Source organism: Urtica dioica, chromosome 7 (genome assembly GCF_054948205.1).
Source record: "Urtica dioica subsp. dioica isolate 48M chromosome 7, U.dioica_male_clone48M_v1_H2, whole genome shotgun sequence".
Taxonomy (NCBI): Eukaryota; Viridiplantae; Streptophyta; class Magnoliopsida; order Rosales; family Urticaceae; genus Urtica; species Urtica dioica.
The window spans coordinates 35,404,595-35,427,604 of record NC_142762.1 but is presented as its reverse complement, the minus strand read 5'-3'; the positions used below and the strand labels follow the sequence as shown (position 1 = coordinate 35,427,604).

Genomic DNA, 23,010 nt, shown 5'->3' with positions numbered 1-23,010 from the left:
CGGTGGAGAGAGAGAGAGAGTTGTGAGAACTGAGAATTTATGACCAGATTAAGAAAAGAAAAAAATAAGGGTAAAAGAGAAATTTTATGTTGGGTGTACCAATAAAAATGTCCAAAAACATAGTTTGGTTTATTTTGGTCTAAAGTATTGAACTCACTACTACTTGAGGCCATTAATTTCCCTTTTTTTGTAAGTTGGTTGTTGAATATTTAATGTTCCATTGTTAAATATTTATTTTCTTTTGTCTTGATGTCCCACTGTATCTATAAAATCGGGGTACATATGGGCCGTTGTTCAGTTTGATGTCATTGTCTTTTATCTTATACTTTATTTGTTTCAATACTAAGTGAGTTATTTAATGTTTGTTTACAGTAGCTGGATCTGGTTTGTTTACTTGTGTGGTTCACCATGGGAGTGAAAATGAAGTTCAACAATCGTGGGTGGAGGTATAATAAAGGTATCATTTCTTATCTCCAACATAGATAAAGTGTATATAGTGGAATTAGATGGTATTTTAAAACATGACCTTGGGTGCCCGGTGGGAGACCGGAATTGGTAATGAGGTAGACCACGTTTTAAATGATGTGTCTTTGCTAAAAAGGATTGTAGAACTACTTGAGTCAAGTTGTGTTGAAATATGGTGTGGTCACCATAGACAACAACAGATTGAGCCTCATGTAGTGAACCTTGTGGTGAACAACCTCATGTACCTGCTAGTGGTAATCAGAGTCAAGAGCCATGTGTTGTTGGTGATGTGAATGAAGAGCCTAATGCGGTTGTGATTGTGAATGATGAGCTTGTTGCTGATGTTCACGTGAACCAAGTGACTTTTGATGATGATAATGAACAGGTTATTGGTGATGTGAGCCTGAACCAAGAGCCTTGTTCTGATGTCTATCAAGGGATAGAGTCTAATGGTGATGATGAAGAGGGCATTGAAGAACAAAGTGGTTATGAGGCCAGTGAAGATGAGATGAGGTGGTTGTGGATGGGGGATGTTGTAGATGCAACTCTAAATGCCAAAAGTAAAAATGTTAATGAGATGGAAGCAGATGATGGAAGTGACTACTAGGATGAGAAAATGCACTGAGCTTCTATTAATAATAGGGTAAAACACCCTCAAATACAAGAAAATAACATCTTAAAAGATACACCATATATTTAAGTCGAATTGAATCTAACACTAAGTACAGGTGGTCGCTCATTTTGTGCATCCTTCTGGTAAAGGGAAGATCGAATAGCACATTACAAATCGAGTACTAATAAGCCTCTTTCAAAATACCCAAAGATGCTTTATGGATAAATCCAAAAAATCGGAGTCCGATGACCATAAAGAAGATGATTCTTCTACCTGTATAGACCAAAATCTAACAGAAAACTCAAACCGAAAAGAGAGATGACGACTATTCCGTCTCCCATCAAAATTGAGCCAGGTAGAATGCTAGGTAGTTATTTTAGAGGGGCTTGAAGTCAGGACCTCGTGGAAATAATCCAAGGCCAAGGGTAACCGTGTGACCAACAGCTCTTAGGTTCTATTTTATTGAAATAATTAATACTTACCGCTATGCACCAAATTAGAAAAAGTAAACAAATAATTTAATAATAGCATAATCAACCAATTTTCAAGTTGAGCAACACTCTTCATTAGCTAAAGAGATAAAAACTAACTTGAAGTGCCATTCTTATTATTAGTCACCCCAAAAAATTGACACAAAGCTCCCTGTTAAAAAAATGCCATGAACAATATCCCATCAAACTCCACACAAACCACTTTGTTCGTCTTTTTCTACATAGGAAATCAGAGAGATGGGGATTTCAAAGGCTGCTGTGTGGCGTGCTCGATGCTAGTGGGCCCCACAACGAGGAAGATAATCGGATACGGAGCCGTGGACAAGGTTTGTCACAATTGCTTAGGCACATTGTAACACCCCCGACTATAACACCTACCAGAGAGGCTGCCTATGGCCCCACAATTTCCGATCCCCACCTGGTAAAAATCACAAAGACCGAAGCCCACTCGAACATCATCATTGGACGGCCCAAAAAATAACTACTTTTCATCTTTGTAACTAAAAATAAGAACGATTTCCGACAGGATCACAGCCATAATGGATGTGGTAGTGATTTTTTTTGTTACATTTTGTTTTTCTTTTGCTATTCAATAGCATATCTAAAAATGAGTATTCTTTGTTTATAATATCTCTATTTAATTGTCGGCTTTATATATCAGATAAACAACGTGAGTGATAATGCCGGTCTACTGATGAAAATAGTACACAGCTAGATTATGAAGCGATTAAATTCTTAATAAAAATATTAGAAGGGGAGGTTTATTCAGCTTCATCTTCTTCTAATGAATCAACCCAACTACATAAAGTCGCTCACAAAATTAGAAAACACCAAAGAACTACAGGGGATAAAGCTCATCTTTTTTATCAACCAGCTAAACGACTTCCATACTAATAGCAACACAAAAACCCCTTGGTAAAAAATCACTAAAAAAAGGAAGACGTTACAAACTAATGTATTTTGTACTCATGAAAATATCGAAGAGTTGAATCATATTTTGAGAGGTTCATGCTCTCCCACGAGGAATCTCTTGCTCCCACTAATCCCTGATACAATTTTCATGATTTTCTTCACCCCTCTTATTCATAAGCTAACTTAGCTAAATATTATATGGTATCCCTTACTTATCTAATTACTGTTCTCTTATATCTATGTTCCTAACAGAAGATACACAGAGACGCACAGAGTTTCACATCATTATCATATTCAACAAGCCACGGCTTCACAAACAGGCGTGAAATTAATCGCAGGAAAACAAGTGGACAATGTTGATAACGTAATCCTACTATTATAAAATTAAACATCTAGATAGAGTGCAGAAAAATGCGAGATTTTCTGGAGAAAGTAAATGAACAAACAGTGTGATCTAATCCCCCCACAAAACAAAGAACAAATACTCATTTGTTCCCCCGAGTTTTCAACACTTTTTCGCAACGGGCCGTACTTACTTACCTCTCCTTTTGGGCCAGAGAAGAGACAAGGCCCCGAGCCACCGACACAGCCTTGTCTCCTCTCTTGACGACCTCCTCGAGCTCTCCCACTCTGTCCGATAATTCTCCGGCGTTCGAGTTAGCCGACCGTACCAACTCGTTCGCTGTTTCAACGGCACTGCATAGCTGAGAATGAGAAAAAGGAAAAACAGCAATTACACCTTATGCAACAACCCTAATTGAACCCAAGTTTCAGCCGTTTGAACCAAAACATTTAGGAAAAGTATTTTAGTGATGATAAGCTTTTCTCAATGAGGTTCGGGGATGAAAGTAATCAAGGTGTTTCCGTGGACTAACGCCGCCAAAAACGAAGGTGTCGTTGATTTTTGGTTTTGAATTCGATCATACCTTTAATGTCAGAGCAGTCCACGAGTGGTCCGACCCGGCGAGAGCTTCGTTCAGATCCTTGTAAGTCTCCTGAGACGATTCAAATTTCAGCAACGAAGAATTTCCTGGGCCAAGTTATTGAGTCCCGTTATCACTTTCGAAATTGAATTGAACCTGGAAGAGCTTGGGGAGATCAACGGCATGGGAGGATTGAGTGGGTTTGGAAGAAAGAGAAGAGAGAGAGTTGAGATCGGAATCTGAGACTGAATCTCCGATGTCGCTCAAAAGATCGCCGATGCTCAGAAGCGGTCCTCCGACTCCCCTCATTTCCTCGCCGATGCTTTCTTTCTTTCCTTCCTTCCCTCTCTCTCTCCGTTCCGTAGTATCGACAAAATTATATACTTAAAGGACTGATTTGTAAAGTTCAAAACAATTGACGCTAAGTATATAAAAGAAATAAAGTGCAAGGAAATTTGTGCAACCTTAACTCCCAAGTCCCAATTCCAATTCTCTCACTTTCCCTCATCATTACGACTTGTCGCTGCAACAAAACACCCCCGAAACGACCACTTTCTTCAGGCTTCCAACAAGGTGAGACTTTCCCATCAATTTGTTATTATTGTTTCTGAAATGTTGATCGGAGGAATCACCGGCGTTGATAAAAACCATCTTTGCGTGGGTTTTTGGTAGTGTGGGAAATTAAGAGTGGATTTTATTACAGGTCGTGCGATTTTCAGAATGGGAGGTGAAGAGAAGCAACTCGAAGAGTGCTCAGTCTCCAAGTCAGTCCCTTACAATTTTATTCCCTGATTTTGAGTCATATTTGATTTGGTTGACTGGTATACATAAAACTCTACTTTGATGTTGAGATTTTCCGTTGAAACCTCTATTATGCTAGGTATTTGAGAAAGAATTAAGGTCCTAATTGTATTTTGAGTAAGAGACAACAGAACACTGGCATTTAAGGCTGTGTAAGAGTGATTAGTGTTGAAGGAGGTTTGATTGAAATGTGAAAATGCAGTGCATTAGGGACGTGGGTGTTCTCGGTGGCCGGGGCGTTGCTGGCGATTCCGGTGGGAATAAAAAAGAAGTCTTTTGCTCCGCTGGTGTTCTTCGGGACGACCGGAACAATGCTGGACATCATAATGGGAATAACGGCCTGCGAGAGAGAGCACGCCGAGCGCCAATTGCAGCTTTTGGAAGCTCAGAATTCCTCGAACGATACCTCTTTCCCCGAGGAAGGAGGCAAGCCTAAGTTTTAGGCTCAACTCTTTGTTTGCTTTTATTACATGAGTAGCCTTGTGTTGAAACAACTTCTGGTTTTGGTTTTTACAATTGGAATCTGTTATGAGCAGCTTGCGAGAATGTGGAACTAATCAAATTGTGTGAGAAGAAAAATAACCATTGCAGGTTTTATCTTGTTACTGCTGGTTCCTATTGAATAACTCGAATTGAAATTCGATATTCTCTGTTTCCATATCTGCTATTTTGTCATCCAGTCAGTGTAAATGTTTTCTGCTAAGGGTTTTTTTTTTTTTTTTTTTTACACGTAGAAATATACTTCCATTGCAAAATTGAAAGAATTTGAAAACCTGCGCAGATAATGGAACATATAATACAATAATATATACCACAACGACGAAAACCCTTGTAGTAATAGAGTTTAATTATCATAGGACTAGTTCTTCAATGATACAGTTCGGTCTAATAATGCATCTTGAGTTCCAAAACATGGCATCGACACAGAAACCAGCTGAAACCCACCGTTTTCTCTGTCCAAACTAGTGTTCGCATTAACCGTGAATTTCAAAGGGCTGTTCTTTCCTTCTTGTCGCAACAAGGCTTTCAAAAGGATATGCCAGACGAGATAAAAGTTAAAGTTGTTGGGACGGCTTTGTTTCCGCTTCGAACCCGAATCCCCGTCACCACTTGTTATGTTACTCCGTTGTTGCCCTCTAAAGCTCACATAGACTTGCTCGGCCTTGATGTTCCCGAACAAGAGCTCCGCGGCCTTGTTTCTGACGAGAATAGGCATGTGCTCGGATTCGTCCCACACATACAGCTGAAATTCAAAATGGGATTAACATGCATAGCAACATGTTTAATGTAAGTTTTAGGAAGAAGAAATTTTTGTATATTATTCCATACGGCTGAATAGCCTATTTATACACAAACTAAATACAATCAGATCCTCTATTCTGGGAAAGGATAAAATAGAATAAACAACTAATTTCTATTTTATCTCTACCTAATTACAGCAGATATACAGGATGATTTCCGAGTATCTAAATCCTGATAATACTGGAAACAAATTAAATCAGTAATTTCTACACTCCCCCTCAAGTTGGTGCATAAATATCAAACATGCCCAACTTGTTTACAAAAAAAATCGAATGTTGGCCTAAATAACCCTTTCGTCAAGATGTCTGCTGTTTGCTCCTTTGTGCTGATGTACGGAGTACATATTATCCCGGCATCCATCTTCTCCTTTATGAAGTGTCAATCGATCTCTATGTGCTTCGTGCGGTCGTGTTGAACTGGATTTTGCGCAATGCTTATGGCGGCCTTGTTGTCGCAGAATAGTCGTAGAGGTAGTTCGGCTGTTTCTCGGAGATCTTCAAGAACCCGCTTTATCCATATGAGTTTGCAAATACCATTCGCCATTGATCGAAATTCTGCCTCTGCGCTACTTCTCGACACCACGTTCTGTTTTTTACTCCTCCAAGTGACTAGATTTCCCCACACGTAGGTACAATAACCTGAAGTAGACCTTCGATTTCCCGCTCCAGCCCAATCCGCGTCAGTAAATGCCTTCACAGCTCTTGTTTCGTTCTTCTTAAACAGCAGCCCCTTTCCTGGACAACTCTTTAGATACCTTAGAATCCAGTTTGTGGCTTCGAGATGCTCTTCATAAGGACTATGCATGAATTGACTTACTAAACTCACAGCAAAGGCTATATCGGGCCTTGTGTGAGACAAGTAAATCAACCTTCCCACTAGTCTTTGATATCGTTGAACATTCACCGGAACTCCATCTTCTATACTTCCGAGCTTTTGGTTCGGATCTATTGGGGTTTCAGCCGGCCGACACCCACTCATTCCTGTATCCTTCAAGAGGTCTAGGATATATTTTCTTTGAGAGACAACGATGCCCTTCTTCGATCACTTCCATACCTAGGAAGTATTTCATTTCTTCCAAATCTTTTACCTCAAACTCCTTCGCAAGCTTTTCCTTCAAGCGTTCCAATTCTCCGTAGTCATCTCCCGTGAGAATTATGTCGTCCACGTATACAATCAGCACCGAAATCCTTTTTTCCTCCGAGTATCTTGTGAACATTGTATGATCTGCCTGCGCTTGAGTGTATCCTTGCCCTTTCACAAACTGAGTGAATCGGTCGAACCACGCACGTGGTGATTGTTTGAGCCCGTATAGCGCCTTTTCCAATCTGCAAACGTTGGAGTTGAAGCTGTCTTCAAATCCGGGTGGTGGGCTCATGTAAACTTCTTCCTCGAGCTTCCCATTGAGGAATGCGTTCTTCACATCAAACTGTCTCAATGGCCAGTCACGGTTTGCTGCAATAGATAACAGAATTCTCACCGTATTTAGCTTCGCGACTGGTGAGAACGTTTCAGTATAGTCTATTCCGTATGTTTGAGTAAACCCTTTTGCCACCAATCGCGCTTTGAGACGTTCAAGAGTTCCATCAGCTTTGAACTTGGGCGTGAACACCCATTTACAACCGACTATAGGCTTCCCTCTCGGTAGTTTCTCCACAGACCAGGTCCGATTCTTCTCAAGAGCTTTTATCTCTTCAAAAACAGCCTTCTTCCACTCCGGTTGAGCCAAAGCTTCCTGAATACTACTAGGAATGACAATATCGAATATGTTTGTGGTGAAGGTAGAAAAGGTAGAGGATAGGTTAGAATATGAGACATATGAAGAGGTAGGATACAAAGGGATTTTTGTACAAGCACGTCTCTCTTTTCTTATAGCAATAGGTAAATCAAGATCAAGGATAGGCTCACTTACCTCAGGTTCTTTCTCCGGTTCAGATTCTTGACTTGCCGGAGATGTGACAACTTCTATATCTTGAGCTAGAGCCTTTCTCACATATGTTTTTTCAAACAGACTGCTTGCCCGATTATTGTACCTGTCCTCTTGAGATTTATTTTCTGTGATACTTGGTTCATTTTCTTTTAAAAGATTCATCGACTCAATATCACTTATTTTTTTAACATCAATACTTTCAGAGTTTTCTATTTCCTGAATATTTATTCCAGAATTATCTAACCTGTAGCCTTCGAAATCTTCACCTTCAAACTCCCCCTGAAGATGAGTTGTAAAAAAGTGTATTTTCAAAAAAGGTTGTATCCATTGTGATTATGGTTTTCCGTGTAGACGGATCAAAACACTTATATCCTCTTTGAGTCGGGGCTATCCCCACAAAACACATTTTTTTTCCTCTAGGATCGAGTTTACTTGCATTTCGGTCAGGATTTTTGATAAACACCGTGCACCCAAAAATCTTTAATGGCATAGAATTAAAAACTCTTGATTTTGGAAATTCTCTTTGAAAAAGACTCATAGGTGTTTGAAAAGATAAAACTTTTGAAGGCATTCGATTAATTAAATATGTAGCATGAAGAACACTGTCTCCCCAAAGATAATTAGGGATTTTTGCTGAAAACATTAATGCACGAATGACCTCTAAGATATGTCTATTTTTTCTTTCCGCTATGCCATTTTGTGGTGGTGTGTCAACACAAGAACTTTGGTGAATTATCCCTTTTTCTTCAAAGAATTGATTTAAATTTTTCGCAAAGTATTCTCGTCCATTATCACTCCTAACCATTTGTATCCGAGTATTAAACTGAGTTTGAACCATACTATAGAAATTTTTGAAAACATTTTCTACCTCTGATTTTTCTTTAAGTAGGAAAACCCAAGTTACTCGTGTATGATCGTCAATTAGGGTAATAAACCATCTTTTTCCATTGCATGTTGGTACTCTAGAAGCTCCCCATATATCACTATGAATTAGTGAAAATGGTTTAGATGATTTATATTCCCTAGGTGGATATGTGTTTTTATGATGCTTTGCTAATGCACATATTTCACAATGAAAGCTGGAAAGATCTTTATTAATAAACAATTCAGGAAACAATTTTTTAAGATAATAAAAGCTAGGATGTCCTAAGCGAAAATGCAGTAAATAAATCTCATTATTATTCGGACTTGAGACAATATTCAGGCAAGAACTCTCTTGACTTCCCTTATTTGAGTCCGGTTCTGGGTCTAGGATATAGAGTCCGTCACATTCTCTAGCATTGCCAATCGTCTTCCCGAGTCCAGTTCCTGAAATATGCAATAAGATGGGTAAAAGATTGCACGACAATTTAGGGCTTTTGTTATCTTGCTAATAGAGAACAGATTACAAGATAAATTTGGGACATGTAGCACTTTAGATAATGGTAGAGAGCTTGAAACATTGATATTCCCTAGACCTGCTATGGCTGAAAGGGTTCCATTAGCAATTCTAACTTTCCTATTGCCAGCACACGGTTTATAGGTTGAAAAGCTATTTGGATTTCCTGTCATATGATCACTCGCACCTGAATCAATGATCCAAGTGTCTGTGTTTTTTGAACATGAGTAGGAAGAAGGAATAGAAGATATTGGTTTACCATTTTGTGCGAAAGAACATGAGGGACTATCGAGGCTGGATTTTTTGGATAGGTTTAGTAGTTTCAGGAGCTGCTCGATCTGATCCTTCGTGAGATTGGGCTGTTCTGAGTTGACTTGTTCTTCATGAGAAGTCTCGGCACTGGTTTGGAAGGCCTTCTCCTTTTTCTTCTTGTCTCCAGTTGGTTTCCCGTGAAGTTTCCAGCAAGTCTCTCTCGTGTGCCACAGCTTCTTGCAGTAATCGCACCACGGCTTCTTCTTCTCTCCCTCGTTTCCATTCCCGCATGAGAATAAGGCTGATGACTCAATCTTGCTCGCAGAATCTTCGCTGGTGTTACTCATGACCTTCCTCCTGTTTTCCTCGAGTCGAATCTCGGAGAAGACTTCTCTCATTGACGGCAGCGGACGTCTTCCGAGAATTCTTCCCTTCACTTCGTCAAGATCCTTGTTTACACCAGCCAGAAACATGTATACGCGATCATTCTCTTCGGGCTTCTGTTGTCGAGCATAGTCAGCCGCGCTTTCCCACTTATCATCATCATGGCACTGATCTAACTCCTGCCACAACGACACCATCTCGTTGTAGTAGGCCGTCACTTCTCTTTCTCCTTGTCTGGACTTCCACAGCTTTGTCTTCAATTCGAAGATCTGCGATGAATTGCCCAGATCCGAGTATGTCTCCCGGATTGACACCCAGATTTCATTCGCCGTCTTCATGAAAAGGTGAGGCTTTGCAATGGCAGCATCCATCGCATTGAGTAGCCACGCCATTATCAGCGAGTTTTCGGATCTCCAGGTGTTGTAGCCCTTTTCTCCTTCCTTCACGGTCTTCACTTCGCCAGTTAGGTATCCTAATTTTCCCCTCTCATCAATCGCAAGTTTCACCGATTGGGACCATTCCAGAAAATTCCTTCCATTCAATCTATGCCCTGTGATGAGCATAGAAGAATGAACGGCCGACTGGGATGTTTCCATGGTGTTTGTTTGAGTGATCGAAGAAGAGGAATCTTGGCTGGTCGGTGTGTCTTCCATCGGGTGGGTTGGTTTAGAGCGTGGCTCTGATACCATGTAAGTTTTAGGAAGAAGAAATTTTTGTATATTATTCCATACGGCTGAATAGCCTATTTATACACAAACTAAATACAATCAGATCCTCTATTCTAGGAAAGGATAAAACAGAATAAACAACTAATTCCTATTTTATCTCTACCTAATTACAGCAGATATACAGGATGATTTCCGAGTATCTAAATCCTGATAATACTGGAAACAAATTAAATCAGTAATTTCTACATTTAATACTAAAAAGGATGTGATAATATATCCGTACCATGAAAGGCCTGTATATGAAGCTTACTACGTGAAGTCGGTCTGAACTCTCTGAGCAGTATAAAGGCGTTGCGTCGCGCTCGTACATAGACCTTTTCGACAATGAAAAAAAAAACAAAAACAATCAGTCGTTGTACCACTTCATAATCACGCCGAGATATCGAACTGTTTCTCACTTTTGATCCAGATTCAAAGGAGAACCGCATAACGGGCAGCCGGTACAAATGAGATCGGTCGCCAAGCTGGAATCTCCTTCTTCGTACATCCTCCTGCTGAGAAACATCTTCTCTTTGTCGATGAATGGCATGAAGATTTCGCCTACGGACGCAAAAAAGACTGCCTTGCACAGCTCGGTTAAGCCCAACACTTCCGATAGTGAAAGACAGTCCTTAGACTTTCTCTCTTCTGGAACCTTCCAGTTCCTCGCGAGCTGAAATTTGATAGTGCCAGGGTGTTGTCAGTATTGAAAACTTGCTCCAACCGTAACTAGAACAGAAAAAAAAAATACCAGAAATCACAAGTTCTGTGAAAAACAAAATACAAGTTAGTTGCACCTTCTTGGTTCCTCAATATTATCAGTCACAGAAGACTGTCTATTACAGAATTTCCAGTTGACCAAAGTCAACGGACTCGTAGCAAGATATGAAAGAGAATGAATACCGGACCACGGTCGATTTGAGCGCTGAAAAACCCGGACCCGTATTGTTTCTTCACCCATTCTATCACTTTCCTCAGCTTTTCTTTAGCCACGGCCCCGACCCGGCACTCAGCCACCAACTCTCCCGAGCCTGAACCACTTGGCAATAATGACGAGTCGTAAATAATCAAAGACACGTGTTTGCGTCCTAATTCTGTAAATCAAAGGAAAAAGATGGTACCTTTGGAGAGAAGTGAGTGATAAGGGTGGATTAAAGGCAACAGAGAAGAGCAGTGTACGGTCCTGGCCTCCAACGCACTTCCGTATTTCGTAATCTTCACGTCTGAAGAGAGAAGACCCATTCTAAGAAGCAACGAAGAGAGAGAGAGAGAGAGAGAGAGAGAGAGAGAGAGAGAGAGAGAGAGAGAGAGAGTTACTTTGCAGAAGAATGACGTCACCGGGAACGGGCATGGAAGGTCCGATCTGGTTGGGCCAAACGGAGACGGGAAAGTGTGGCCTCGTATCATCTCCGACGCGAATGTCGCTCCTCATGATCTCTCCTTCTCTCCATGACTTGTACTGCCAAATCTCAATATTCAAGAGGAAAGTAATGATTTCATCGAGAGAGAGAGAGATTGAGAGAGACCTGAACGGGATTGGAGTTGTGGACGAAGACAAGAAGCTGAACGAAATCGCCGACGTGAAGCTTCGCTTCCGAGAGATCGATTAGCGGTCCGTACCATCCAATTATCGACGACGCCATTTCCAATCAAGAACCCCTTTTTTTCCTATTTGGCGCCAATACTTTTTAAGTTTACTATTATAAAGCTTTGACAGTGCTAATATCTGATCTGCAGTTTTGCACTCAAAATTAAACACACTGTTTTTAAATTTTAATCTTTCGCAGAAAGTCTTTTTCCCAACATCGATTTTACTTATTCTATTAAAAAATGGTGAGCCAACTATTTTTTTTATTCACAGAAATGGTGAGAGTCAACTATTATAAGCTACAACCAACAGAAACAAGCAAAAAAGGCTTATCTAACAGTTTTATCTTGTTTCATAAAAAGAACAGTTTTATCTTGGAATGAGATCGAATACAAGTGAATGAACAAGTAACATTAATTTGAGCTTGAAGGGAATGCAAATAAAAATAAAAAGGTCAACATCAATACTGTTATTCAGCTACTATTAGAGTTTATTACAATTTATTCCATATCAGATATAAAGCGAAAAAACTTGCCCACTTTAACCATTCATTTCTTCCCTTTTCTGGAACCAAACATATAAAATAAAAGAAAAAGGCTAAAGAACGAAAGATGTCTTAAACACAACATTACAGGACATTACGACCACTAAACCTTGCTCACCCAAAACCGAAAAACTTGTTTGGGCTGAGCATTCATGTAACTGAAACCCTAAAACATAAGAACACGCAAACTTAGCGTCGAGGCAAGAGCTTGGTTTTATGGGGATTCATTCTGTTGTACCAAAAGTTTCCCAATACTGGATGGAATTGGCCAGAAATAAAAAAGGGGCCATTTCCGATTAGCAGCTTCTGTGAAAAAAATCTCCAGCCGCTATATCCAATATCAGCAACAAAAAAAGAAACCCATTAAAACCCTTCATCCATACCTCTCACCAGATTTCCTTTCATCATTAGAATATATAAAGCAATACCAAACCCATTAAAACCCCACTGGTTTTTTTTTTTTTTTTTACTGTTTCCTCTACTACCTATACACTGGTTTAGGTATCTACAGCCCGTGTATATCTTTGGATAACCCAGATTTCAGCAGAAGTAGGAGCTCATGTACAGCCTCGCACCGATATCGACCGGTCCATTGTGACCGCCGATGGCGTGAAGTGCGACATGGATCGTCGAAAGCACTCGCAGAGTGAGCGGGAAGACTGGAGGGTCGATTTTATTTTCCGAAGAAACAGACGAGTCATCAGCGGGCTCAATCTGAGGGTCGCACGGAGCGACAATCAGGGCAACGTCCTCGATCGGCCTCCACTTTCCGTGGCTGCCTCTCCGGGCGGGGCGTCGATTAAGCACCAACGTGGAAGTTGCTTCGAGCCATTCCGCGACTAACCCGTCAACCTCGTCGTAATGTATTCTCCTTTCAATCTGAAATCGAGCATGTCATTACAGCCATGAATACCAAGAGACAAAAGAAAACAAAAAAAAAACAAATGAGAAACGCACTACTCTCAGTCCCTACAGAACTTACAGCAAACTTCTGGATATATATGGACATGAATCTCGGTCCCAGACCCAATACTCTAGCCTCTGAAAACAAAACCTGCAGCAGAAAACAAAGAAAACAATTACAATTACTGTACTGATGTTGCCTCATTCAAAATGGAAATCAATACGCAAGGATTGAGATCAACTTGCACCTTTTTGCTTTTCAGAAGCGCCCACATGTAGAGCTTATCACAGGCATCATTGACATAGCTACCAGCCAGCTTTCTATTGTTGCAATACGCTGCGGCTTCAGCAAGTGATTCAGCGCCGGGGACGCCGTGCTTGAGCGCCGCAGCTGCTAATGCATCCCTACCTTCCGGAGATTCGGCGACGCCCTTTGCAAAAACAACCCCAGTGAAACACTTGACCGCCGCCGGTTCCGATCCCTGGCGAGAGTTCCTTGATGATGCCATCTGGCGTTTCAGATACGTCTCTTCGGCTTCCATGACCGCAGCCAGTGTCCGATGCACAATAATATCGGGATATCGGCGCAGAGGCGAAGTGAAGTGAGTATACAGAGGAACAGCCAGACCGTAATGACCCCAGTCACTTTCATCGTCTTTGAAATCTCCGGTGCAGAAGTAAGCTGCCGTTTGCATTGGTCGAGCGGCATAGTTTATCAGAATGTCACGAAGAGTGGTGTCGTCCTTGAGCTTCTCTCTGATCTTCTGTAATGAAAGATGAAACTGGCCAGAAGATGAAGCGTCTAACTCAAACCCATGCTTATTGCAGAATGATTCGAACTCTCTCAGTTTACGCAGTTTTGGTTTCGGGTGCCTCCGCAGTAACGCGCTTTCGGGAAAAGCCCTGCATATGACTTCCGCTGCGGTTCGATTGGCTAGAAGCATAAACTCCTCGATGATAATATTAGAGTCGGAGAGTTCACGGATCATGCTATCGCACGGGTTTCCACATCCATCGAAAAGAAACTCGATTTTAGATCTTTCCAGGGATAGAGCCCCACCATCGAACCTTTTCGCCCGCAGGATTTTTGAGAGTTTGTGAAGCTCTTTGACGGAATTGACCACGTCAAGCCATTCAAAGCGGCCGTGCAACGAGGGGCGGTCATTTCCCGTAGTAACAGAGCTTTCAGTACCCAATGGCCCATCAATGATATCTTGTGCTTGTCCATATGAAAGCTTGCAACACGATCTAATCACCGTTCGACTGATCGACCTGTCCAAAACATCCCCCGCCAAGTCGATGTCGAAAAACATGGAGAACGTAAGTTTATCCGCGCCTGCAGCTAAAGAGCCAACATTTTCTGAAAGCAGAGGTGGCAACATTGGTAATTTCTCCCGAGCCATGTAGATGCTTGTCGAACGTATTTGGGCTTCCTTATCCAATTCCGTGTCAGGTAAAACAAAATAGGACACATCAGCGACATGGATTCCTACCCGGAAAGCACCATTTGACAGTCTTTCAACTGAGAGAGCATCGTCCAAATCAGTGGCAGTGGAAGGGTCAATTGTAAAAACACATAGATCTCTCAGATCCCTTCTGCTTTTCAGCTCTTCATGTGGCACCTTCCACGGATGATGTGGAATGCTGGCAAAACATTCCGGCGCGAATTCCGAAGAACAAACTGAATTTTCGAATAAGATGGCACAAATGTGTGATTTTAATACGCCACCCTGACCAAATGTATGCGATATGCAAGCCTGAGGCAGAATACTCTCATCGCTCCAGCCTACAATTCTGGCTCCAAATAACTCAGTTTCAAGAGTTGCGTCGCCATTCTCTAACCTTGTCTTTATTCGATCAGGTAAGTCTTTCGGAGAAACAATCATCTTTGGAAATCTTGGATCATTTGGTGTCATCTGAATGTATTCACGGTCACTAGATGATAGTGTACCTTTATTCTTCTTCGCATCTTTCTTGGATAGCTCCCTGTGGGTAACAAATTTCTTAACATCAAGAAAACCAACAACAACATCTCGACGAGAAGACTTTTCAATCACAGCCACGACCCTGCCAGTGGGCCGTTTTGACGGGAATGAACCAACCATAGCACACAACTCTCCTACTGCATCTGTGGCGGAATCTAGATCAGAGGGGTGACGATCATCAACATGGTGATGGTTTGATGGTCCAATTTGTTTCACTCCATTAGGCCCATCAATCGAAGAAACATTATCAAAAAGCAGTTCCTTCTTAGACGCTAAGCAGCTATCAAGATTTCCATCCTCGCAAATTCCGTTGCTGTCTACCTTGCTTTTACCTTTGGAACTGGTACTGGTCATACCATTGCACTCAGGTGATAGCTCAGAACCCTCTACTGGTAGCGGTACGGAATTGATACCACTTGCGAACGAGCCTTTCATTTTCATCCAGGCTGGTAAAGGATCAATCTTCACAGCTACAATGTCACCTTCCACCTACACAATACACAGAAATTCATAAAACTATCAGCTCTAAACTGAATTTCAAGAAATATAAGTTCTAGATTACACAATGAAAATGTAAACAAGACACATGAGTAAACAAAAGCATGAAGGCATCAAGGCACAAGGCCCGGCAACAAGCATTAAATCTCAAAGGAAATTTCCGTCAGAGCTGAGAACTAATGACTGTTGCAGAGAACATATATACACTGCGAAAATTGATACAAGGGCGATAAAGCCAGCCAAGATATGACTTGAAGTTAAAACATTTTATTTCTCGGATGCTTTTAGATTGCACACTACAAAAAACAATCTGTCCTGCGCTAAAATTTATAATACAAGTCCCAGAGTTTTACCCCATAGGAAAATAACAACCTAACAAGTAGTTAAATGAAGAAAATTTCAAAACTCTAACTTACAGCTCTGTTTTGTAAATGGATTCCACTAATAAGCACATCTGTCGGTACTCCATCGATACTGCAGTAGGCCTACAAGCAAATACAGACTGTTCAATAACACATCCTTACTATTCAAGCAGACAATGAAAATGTTGAGATCGCACAAGGAGCAAATAAACACAAATCAAATGAGCTTTATATCAAAGAGCTGTACGAACCTCAAGTCTATTGTGGGCGTTGACACGGAAATAAGCTTTAAAAATATCTCCTTTCTGTAATTCATAAAAATCATAAGTAAAAAAAAAAAAAAAAAAAAAAAAAAAAAAAAAAAAAAAAAAAACACTAACACAACTCCTCTTTCCAATTTCTAGCAACATATATAATTATAACTATATATGGTTTCAAGCAACCGGTGTCAGACTCACCTCTAACGCAGCATTTACAGCATCGATAGACCAGTGCGGAGTAAAATGTCTAATTTGGGCATGACCCTCTACACGATGATGACAAGGAGAATCCTTGTTCATGTGTGAGCTCGGTGGTACTTGAGTAGTCATTGCCTCGGAACATGGTTTCCAGACCGGCTTCCCACCGGGATCAGATCGGCCATTAGTATGATTCTGCAAGCTTCGATTATCCTCTGAATTCCTCTGTCCGTTAACATGCATCGGAGGAATAGGGCGGTAAGCAACATTGAGTGTAACTACAGCATCGTCTTCCGAAGGACCAATCTCCGGTTCGCTTTGCTTCAGAGGTGTGATCACGTGATTATTTGATTTTCCATTATCCACGCCTTTTGATGCTTCGGTATGAATTTCTGTTGATGCCAATGCAAAATGAGGACATAAAGATCATCGGTTTATACCATAACACAAAATTGGAAATAGAATAAAGCATTTCAATCAAGAATTTATCTGCCTTTGAAAAAAAAAAAAAAAAAAAAGACTTCTTGCCCAAATTAAACGCCTAAAGTATTTTATTTCTCTTGCCACTACTTTCAAACTTCAGCCAAAACCAAAGATGCCATATTTTCACGCATACAACAAGCATAATATCAAATGAGAAAAAAGGCACCACCGAATCAGAAGTTAATTCAAGCCGCAAGTCAACTACTGCAGAAACACATTTCACCCTAGTTGGCCGTATTCACGATCCCAAATCAACACAACCGTATTTTTTCTAAGAGAAACCCAAAACGTTCACACGACTGGTTTTCCAAAGCGTAACTGGACCCTAAAACTACAGTCTCGTCTCTAGTCATCAATTATCGAGACTGAAAAAAAATAAAAATAAAAAAACAACAACAACAACAACCAAACGAAACGAAACCGTAAAAAAATAAAAAATTTACCAGTAATAATAATACCAGAAGACGAAATGGCCTGTTTGAGTCGGCGACGAGATCGGCATTTCTTCTTCTTATCTTTATCAAAATCATCGGCCTTGTCAACCACAAGTCGCTCCACCGAACCACTCATCATATCCAATTCCCCCACCGAAGCGAAAATCGAAAAGAAAAAGTATGCGAAACGAAAAGAGGATTTGCTAATTTGACAGAGAAAATAAAATCAAACTAATCTGAATGAAGAAGAAAGAAGGACAAAAAAAATTGAGTTGTAAAAGATTATAAATCTGAGTCTTCCGGTGAGTTAAAAAATATCCGGAAGAACCGAAAATCTAGTCTTTAGAATATGAAAGAAGAAGAAGAAGAAGAAGAAGAAGAAGAAGAAGAAAGAGTGGGAAGAGAGAGAAAGTTAGGGTTAAATAAGGATTTAGAAAGAGAGAGTGAGCAGTGGTGGAAGGAAAGGGGAAAGAAAAGAGGGGGCTTTCGATTGGTCGGTCGGCTATAAAGACTTAACGCCGACTCTCTCCATTCCTCTCATTTTCTTTTCTTTGCCTCTTTGGCTTTCCTTCGCTTGCCCAACCAACTTGCCTTTTTTTCTTTTCTTTTTCTTTTGCTTTTTATTTCCTTTTTCTCTTTTTGGGAGTTTGTTAGACTTAGATTAGACTATTAGAGTAGAGAGGGTAGACATGCGAAGCTAATGATGACAAAAGGGAAATTCCAAAATCCTCCTCCTAAAATGGTTATTTTTAGAACAACTTGTATTTACAAACTTTACATACATATTTCATTTCTAAAAATAGAGTTAAAAAAACTAGTAATAAAGAAAATACTAAAAATGAGGTATTTATGAAATTTAAAAATAAAAAGAGAGTTATGGATGTAATATATTTATAAATCTCATACGTTACAATTTTAACTACAATAACTCAAACTAAAACTAAAACTAAAATAAGATACATGTGATATTCTACTGAGACGTACTATATTATATATATATATATATATATATATATATAATGTTTGAACAATTGTACTATATTTTGACTATATAGCAATTTGAACAGTTGTGTTATATTATTTGATCAAATATTCATCACAGTTAATCATTCACTTACTCTTGTTGTTCTATTAGGATAGTTTTAGTCATGATTAATCGTTTCCATATTTGATTTTTTTGAATGAAAGCTTACTTGAGGTTGAAAAATAAAACATCCAAAAAAATTGCATTTCGAAAATAATATCTTGATGAGTACTATTATCATCTGATCACAAATGCACTTTTGACATGATTTTAATTTTCTGAACGACATATTTTAGATGATTTTGTTTTGTACCTTAAAACTTTTCTAACGATTATTCATTTACGAAGATTGGATATTGGAATGTATAGTATTGGAGATCATTGGTTGTTTGTATTCGTGTATTGGTTTAGTTTTATACGTAACACTTAGTATTTGTTCGATTGTGTGTACATTTTTAGGTAATTATTGTCGTTTTTACTATTTATGTCATTTGTGTCTTACGCTCAGTTATTTAAACGACTGGTCGTTTTGTCCAAGTCGTTAACTTTGTAGTTGATAAGACTTTGTACCGATTATTTAAATTCTTTGTAATTTTTTTTTTTATCAATTTCATTTTCTTTTTTCTCTAAACTTGAATTGAGTCATAAACTTTCTTATTTGATCTTCTTCTTCGAGTTCTTAGTTAAGAATGACAAGTGACATGACCGTCTTAAAAATGGCGAGTGATAGGACTGTCCTAAAGGAATCTCCTAACAGCGATAAAAAGAAGGAACAACCTTCCTCACAACCTCAAGACCTCATTATAAATATATCATTTCAACACAAGGTTGAGGTAAGTTTCTCTCAACTTAACAAAATCTTGTATCTCTCCTACCTCACACCTCTTCTCTATAGAAGTCTCACGGGATTTAGAAAGGTCCCTACCTCACATAGCAATCGGACTAATGTTGAGCGTCACAGCGCGCGTCGAGTGAAAATCCTATGCGCCCCTCTAGCTCAGTTCTCTATATTTTCTCAAGTGACGAGTACCTAAAAACCTCTTTCCGGTGAGACAAAGTTGCGAGTTCGAGGTTTTCACTACCGTTCCCATTGTGAGATCGTAGGGTCTAGCACTAGATCGAATCTTGACCGGCTCTAAGTGTTCATCAATTTTTCGACACTAACATTTAGTATTACTCCAAAGGTTGATTGAAAATCCATTGTATAGGATTTTTACATTTTATAAGAAACTGTAATGTTCTGCCTAGGATATACTTTGTAGAAAAATGTAAAATAAATTCAAAAATATGTTGCACTGGTTTGATTAAATACTTGTCTTATTTTCTTAAGTGACATATCATGTTTAAGTGACCCAATACCTCGTAACTTTGATTTCCAACAAATATATTTCGCTAAAAAAATCGATGGTTTAATGGCTCTTGGTGATCGCAAATCAACTTTTATTCTTGGCGGCTATAAATATATCCTCCGACGATGCTTGTCTTGGAGAAAGAGGCAGACTCTACCTAGACTGGACTTCGTTGACATAGCGCTTGACTCAAGTCTCCATCGTCAACGTTTTTGTCAAAAATAAAAAAAATAAAAATATCAATGTGTCATGATCGGTGACGATTGATGATTTTGAGACTCACCCCCACAGCATAATCGTGAGTTCTGTTGAACAAGGAAAAAAGAAAGCTTATCTGATTTTCATAAAGAAAGAGGTGGATTCAATATGGACTAGACCTCGTTGACATGGCGCATGAGTCAAGGGATGAATCAATAGTGTGCCATGAGCAATAATGGATATTCGGACGATTCTTAGACTCACCGCAACATAATAGTGAGTTCAGTTGGCGATGTAAAAATGACTACTTCTTTAAATGGTTGGAGAAAGAGACATACTCGATTTGGACTTGACGACGTGACGTCGTTGACATAACACTTAACTCACTGCTTTTTCGCCAAGTGAGGAATCAGTGTGTCAGGATCATTGATGGAGATTATGAGGATTCTGACTCATCACAGCATTATCGAGAATTATGTTGATCAAGGAAAGTTTTTTTTTTTTTTACGGCATACTAATTAATCGTTAAGAATTTCTTGTCTGAAACTGAAACTGAAGTTTTGTCTATTTTTTGGACAAAAATACTTCTTAAAGTCTTTAAACATCACATTCTCTATTTTTTTTTTTTTTTTTCATTTTCATACTTCTCCCCTCTCACTCTAAATCCCAATTTCTATAAAAGAACGTAGATTGAAGTTCGAGAGAATGGGTAAGTTCACTTGTTTATTTATTTGTAATCAATTTAGATTAAGTTTAATTGCTATTTTGACTTAGGTTAGATTCAACATTCAATAATATGAAACTTTATGAAAATTTGCAATGGTTTGCGTTGACTAGCAATGAAATTCCACAGAATTTATGATGAAAATTCCACAAAATTTTTGATGAAATTTAAACATGTTTGTGATAGATAGCAGTGGTTAGAGACAGTTAGGGATAGTTTGCGATGACTAAAGATGGAAAATGATGATTTGCTATGACTAAAGATGGTAGAGATGATTTGCGATGACTAAGGATGGTTAGGGATGGTTTGCGATGACTAAACACCAAATGAAATCAGCGACCATCTCAGCTCGACGCAGAGCTCGCAGATCTCGATGAGTAACGGTCTTCATTCAGGGCCGGCTTAAGAGAATCGGAGACCTAAAGCAAATATATAAAATAGGTCCTTTTTTTTCAAATACACAATAAATTTTTCTTATATTAATCATAATTTACCTTCAAATAATATAAATCATAAACAAAAATATGTTTTTCAACAAGTGCTTTTTTTTAGATGAACCAAGCTTTATTCTTTCTTTTCCTTCTTCTTAATTTTATCATATCCCAGTTAATATTTTTTTTAGACAATTAAACTAACAAAAAATTGGATACGTAAGCCACTTAAACTATAGGAATTGTAAATTAGCCAACTTTTGGTAAATAATTTGTAAATAGCCAACTTGCATACGTGGCAGCCTATTAACTACCTAAAATATATGTTTGGTTGTGTTAAATAAGGCTTTTATTAATTTGTTAATAAGTTTACTTGGCTATTTACAAGAAATTAACCAAATGTGGGCTATATCTCAATCCACTATATCCATGTGGCTATATAACTTAATAACCCTTAAACTAATGTCAATAAAAATTGACAAATGACACTACAATTCCAAGACTATTAATAAAAAACACACTATCACACACACATCACAAACTAATTAAAATTTAAAAAATAAAAAAGTAAATACGCAATACACATATAAGAAAGAGAATAAAAAAAATAGATAGGTAAAATTTATAATATAAAAAACTCTTTTATTTTTCACAGAGCATTTAAAATGCGTATGTCTTTGGTTGCTGTCCATGGTACGTTACAAATATGCTCCTTTGCGTTATCAATTTTTTTTAAACAAATATGGTCCAATATTAATTACATTTTTTTTTATTCTTTTCTAATTGTGTTCCATATGGGCTCTCTAGTTAAAGGCTCAATATTACATTACTGTCCGTATATGTATATTAATTGTGTTTACTTCCTTCATTTCTCCTTACATTACTTCTGTGTCAGTATATATATAAATCATTTTTATTTTTGGGCATTTTTCGAGTGGGACCTAAAATCTTTGCTTTACTTGCCTAAAAGGTGGGCCGAGCCTATCTTCATTGCCAATGCAGAAAAAAGACTCATGGAATTCGTGGTAGTCATCGAGGAAATCACCGGGGTGCGCTCGAGGCGAACTGGAGTATTGAGTAACGAGATCTGCTAGGCGGTGGAATGGCTTCTCAATAGGGGAATTAGATCGGCGCTGAGTGGCTCGTCGAAGACGACCAAACTCAAATCTTGTTGTGTTGCCGGTAAGGTATGAGTTTCACTATCTACGGAGTAGCTCGCTAATGCGTGCTCGGGACGCGATTGTACGGATAGCAGAGAAATCTCCTCACCCGTTGAGTGGAAAAGCTCCTATAACTGCTTGGTGAAGCGAGCATCCATGACCACTAGCATATTAACGAGGTCTTCAAGTATCATGGTGAGGCTCTAAAATGAGAGCACTAGTTTTACGTCATCGTTACGTTATTCGTACTCTTGGGACAATACCAATCTCTAAAAGTAGAAATCAAGTTTATTCAATTCATGTTTATACCCTTTCGTATTATATTTATAACTTTTATATAACCATAAGAACATACGATAAAATGCTAGCTACCAAAATAACGACATGCACCATGACTTGGGCCTTTGAATAAGCCCATTTATTTAGCAACTTTCAAGCCCAATCACGTATGAGAGAGAGATATTGGTTTAATTGATTTAGATTTGTGTTTGTTTTTGGAGTAGTATTGAAACTTTTTGGAATGTTATTCACGGTTATTTTTAAATAACGTTAATAGTTGAGCTATATACACATGTTGAGCTAAATATAAAATCCACCTTTTTTTAGCAAGATAAAACCCACCTTTACAGTATAGACAATTCTCTTAAATAAAATGATAATTAAATTATAATATTAAAAATATATAAAATGCCAATTGATTACTCTTAATTAAAA

General features: G+C 38.9%; 4 protein-coding genes across 5 annotated transcripts; 1 reads left to right on the top strand and 3 right to left on the bottom strand.

Moving 5' to 3' along the window:
- Positions 1–2,976: 2,976 nt before the first annotated feature.
- LOC149391087 (uncharacterized) lies at positions 2,977–3,795 on the bottom strand. Its single transcript, XM_089619676.1, has 3 exons — positions 3,561–3,795; positions 3,408–3,476; positions 2,977–3,185 (listed from the first exon to the last, which is right to left on the bottom strand). Exons 1-3 carry the CDS (start codon positions 3,711–3,713, stop codon positions 3,018–3,020), a joined length of 390 nt encoding a protein of 129 aa, XP_089475802.1. The 5' UTR covers positions 3,714–3,795; the 3' UTR covers positions 2,977–3,017.
- Positions 3,796–3,867: 72 nt separating this feature from the next.
- On the top strand, positions 3,868–4,810 carry LOC149391086 (uncharacterized). The gene is made up of 3 exons (XM_089619677.1): positions 3,868–3,977; positions 4,108–4,168; positions 4,408–4,810. Exons 2-3 carry the CDS (start codon positions 4,125–4,127, stop codon positions 4,646–4,648), a joined length of 285 nt encoding a protein of 94 aa, XP_089475803.1. The 5' UTR covers positions 3,868–3,977; positions 4,108–4,124; the 3' UTR covers positions 4,649–4,810.
- Positions 4,811–4,901: 91 nt separating this feature from the next.
- Positions 4,902–11,943, bottom strand: LOC149391085 (uncharacterized). Its single transcript, XM_089619675.1, has 7 exons — positions 11,682–11,943; positions 11,473–11,614; positions 11,277–11,378; positions 11,059–11,186; positions 10,575–10,828; positions 10,400–10,490; positions 4,902–5,448 (listed from the first exon to the last, which is right to left on the bottom strand). The coding sequence occupies exons 1-7, from the start codon at positions 11,796–11,798 to the stop codon at positions 5,065–5,067; spliced, it is 1,218 nt and encodes a 405-aa protein (XP_089475801.1). The 5' UTR covers positions 11,799–11,943; the 3' UTR covers positions 4,902–5,064.
- Positions 11,944–12,133: 190 nt separating this feature from the next.
- Positions 12,134–17,999, bottom strand: LOC149391084 (DIS3-like exonuclease 2). 2 transcript variants are annotated; one of them, XM_089620136.1, is made up of 7 exons: positions 17,420–17,999; positions 16,494–16,885; positions 16,287–16,340; positions 16,090–16,158; positions 13,439–15,664; positions 13,270–13,341; positions 12,134–13,166 (listed from the first exon to the last, which is right to left on the bottom strand). In XM_089620136.1, exons 1-7 carry the CDS (start codon positions 17,547–17,549, stop codon positions 12,828–12,830), a joined length of 3,282 nt encoding a protein of 1,093 aa, XP_089476262.1. In that variant the 5' UTR covers positions 17,550–17,999; the 3' UTR covers positions 12,134–12,827. The 2 variants fall into 2 exon arrangements, with proteins under 2 accessions (XP_089476262.1, XP_089476263.1); XM_089620137.1 differs by having other exon boundaries at positions 17,435–17,997.
- Between the last annotated feature and the right edge of the window lie 5,011 nt (positions 18,000–23,010).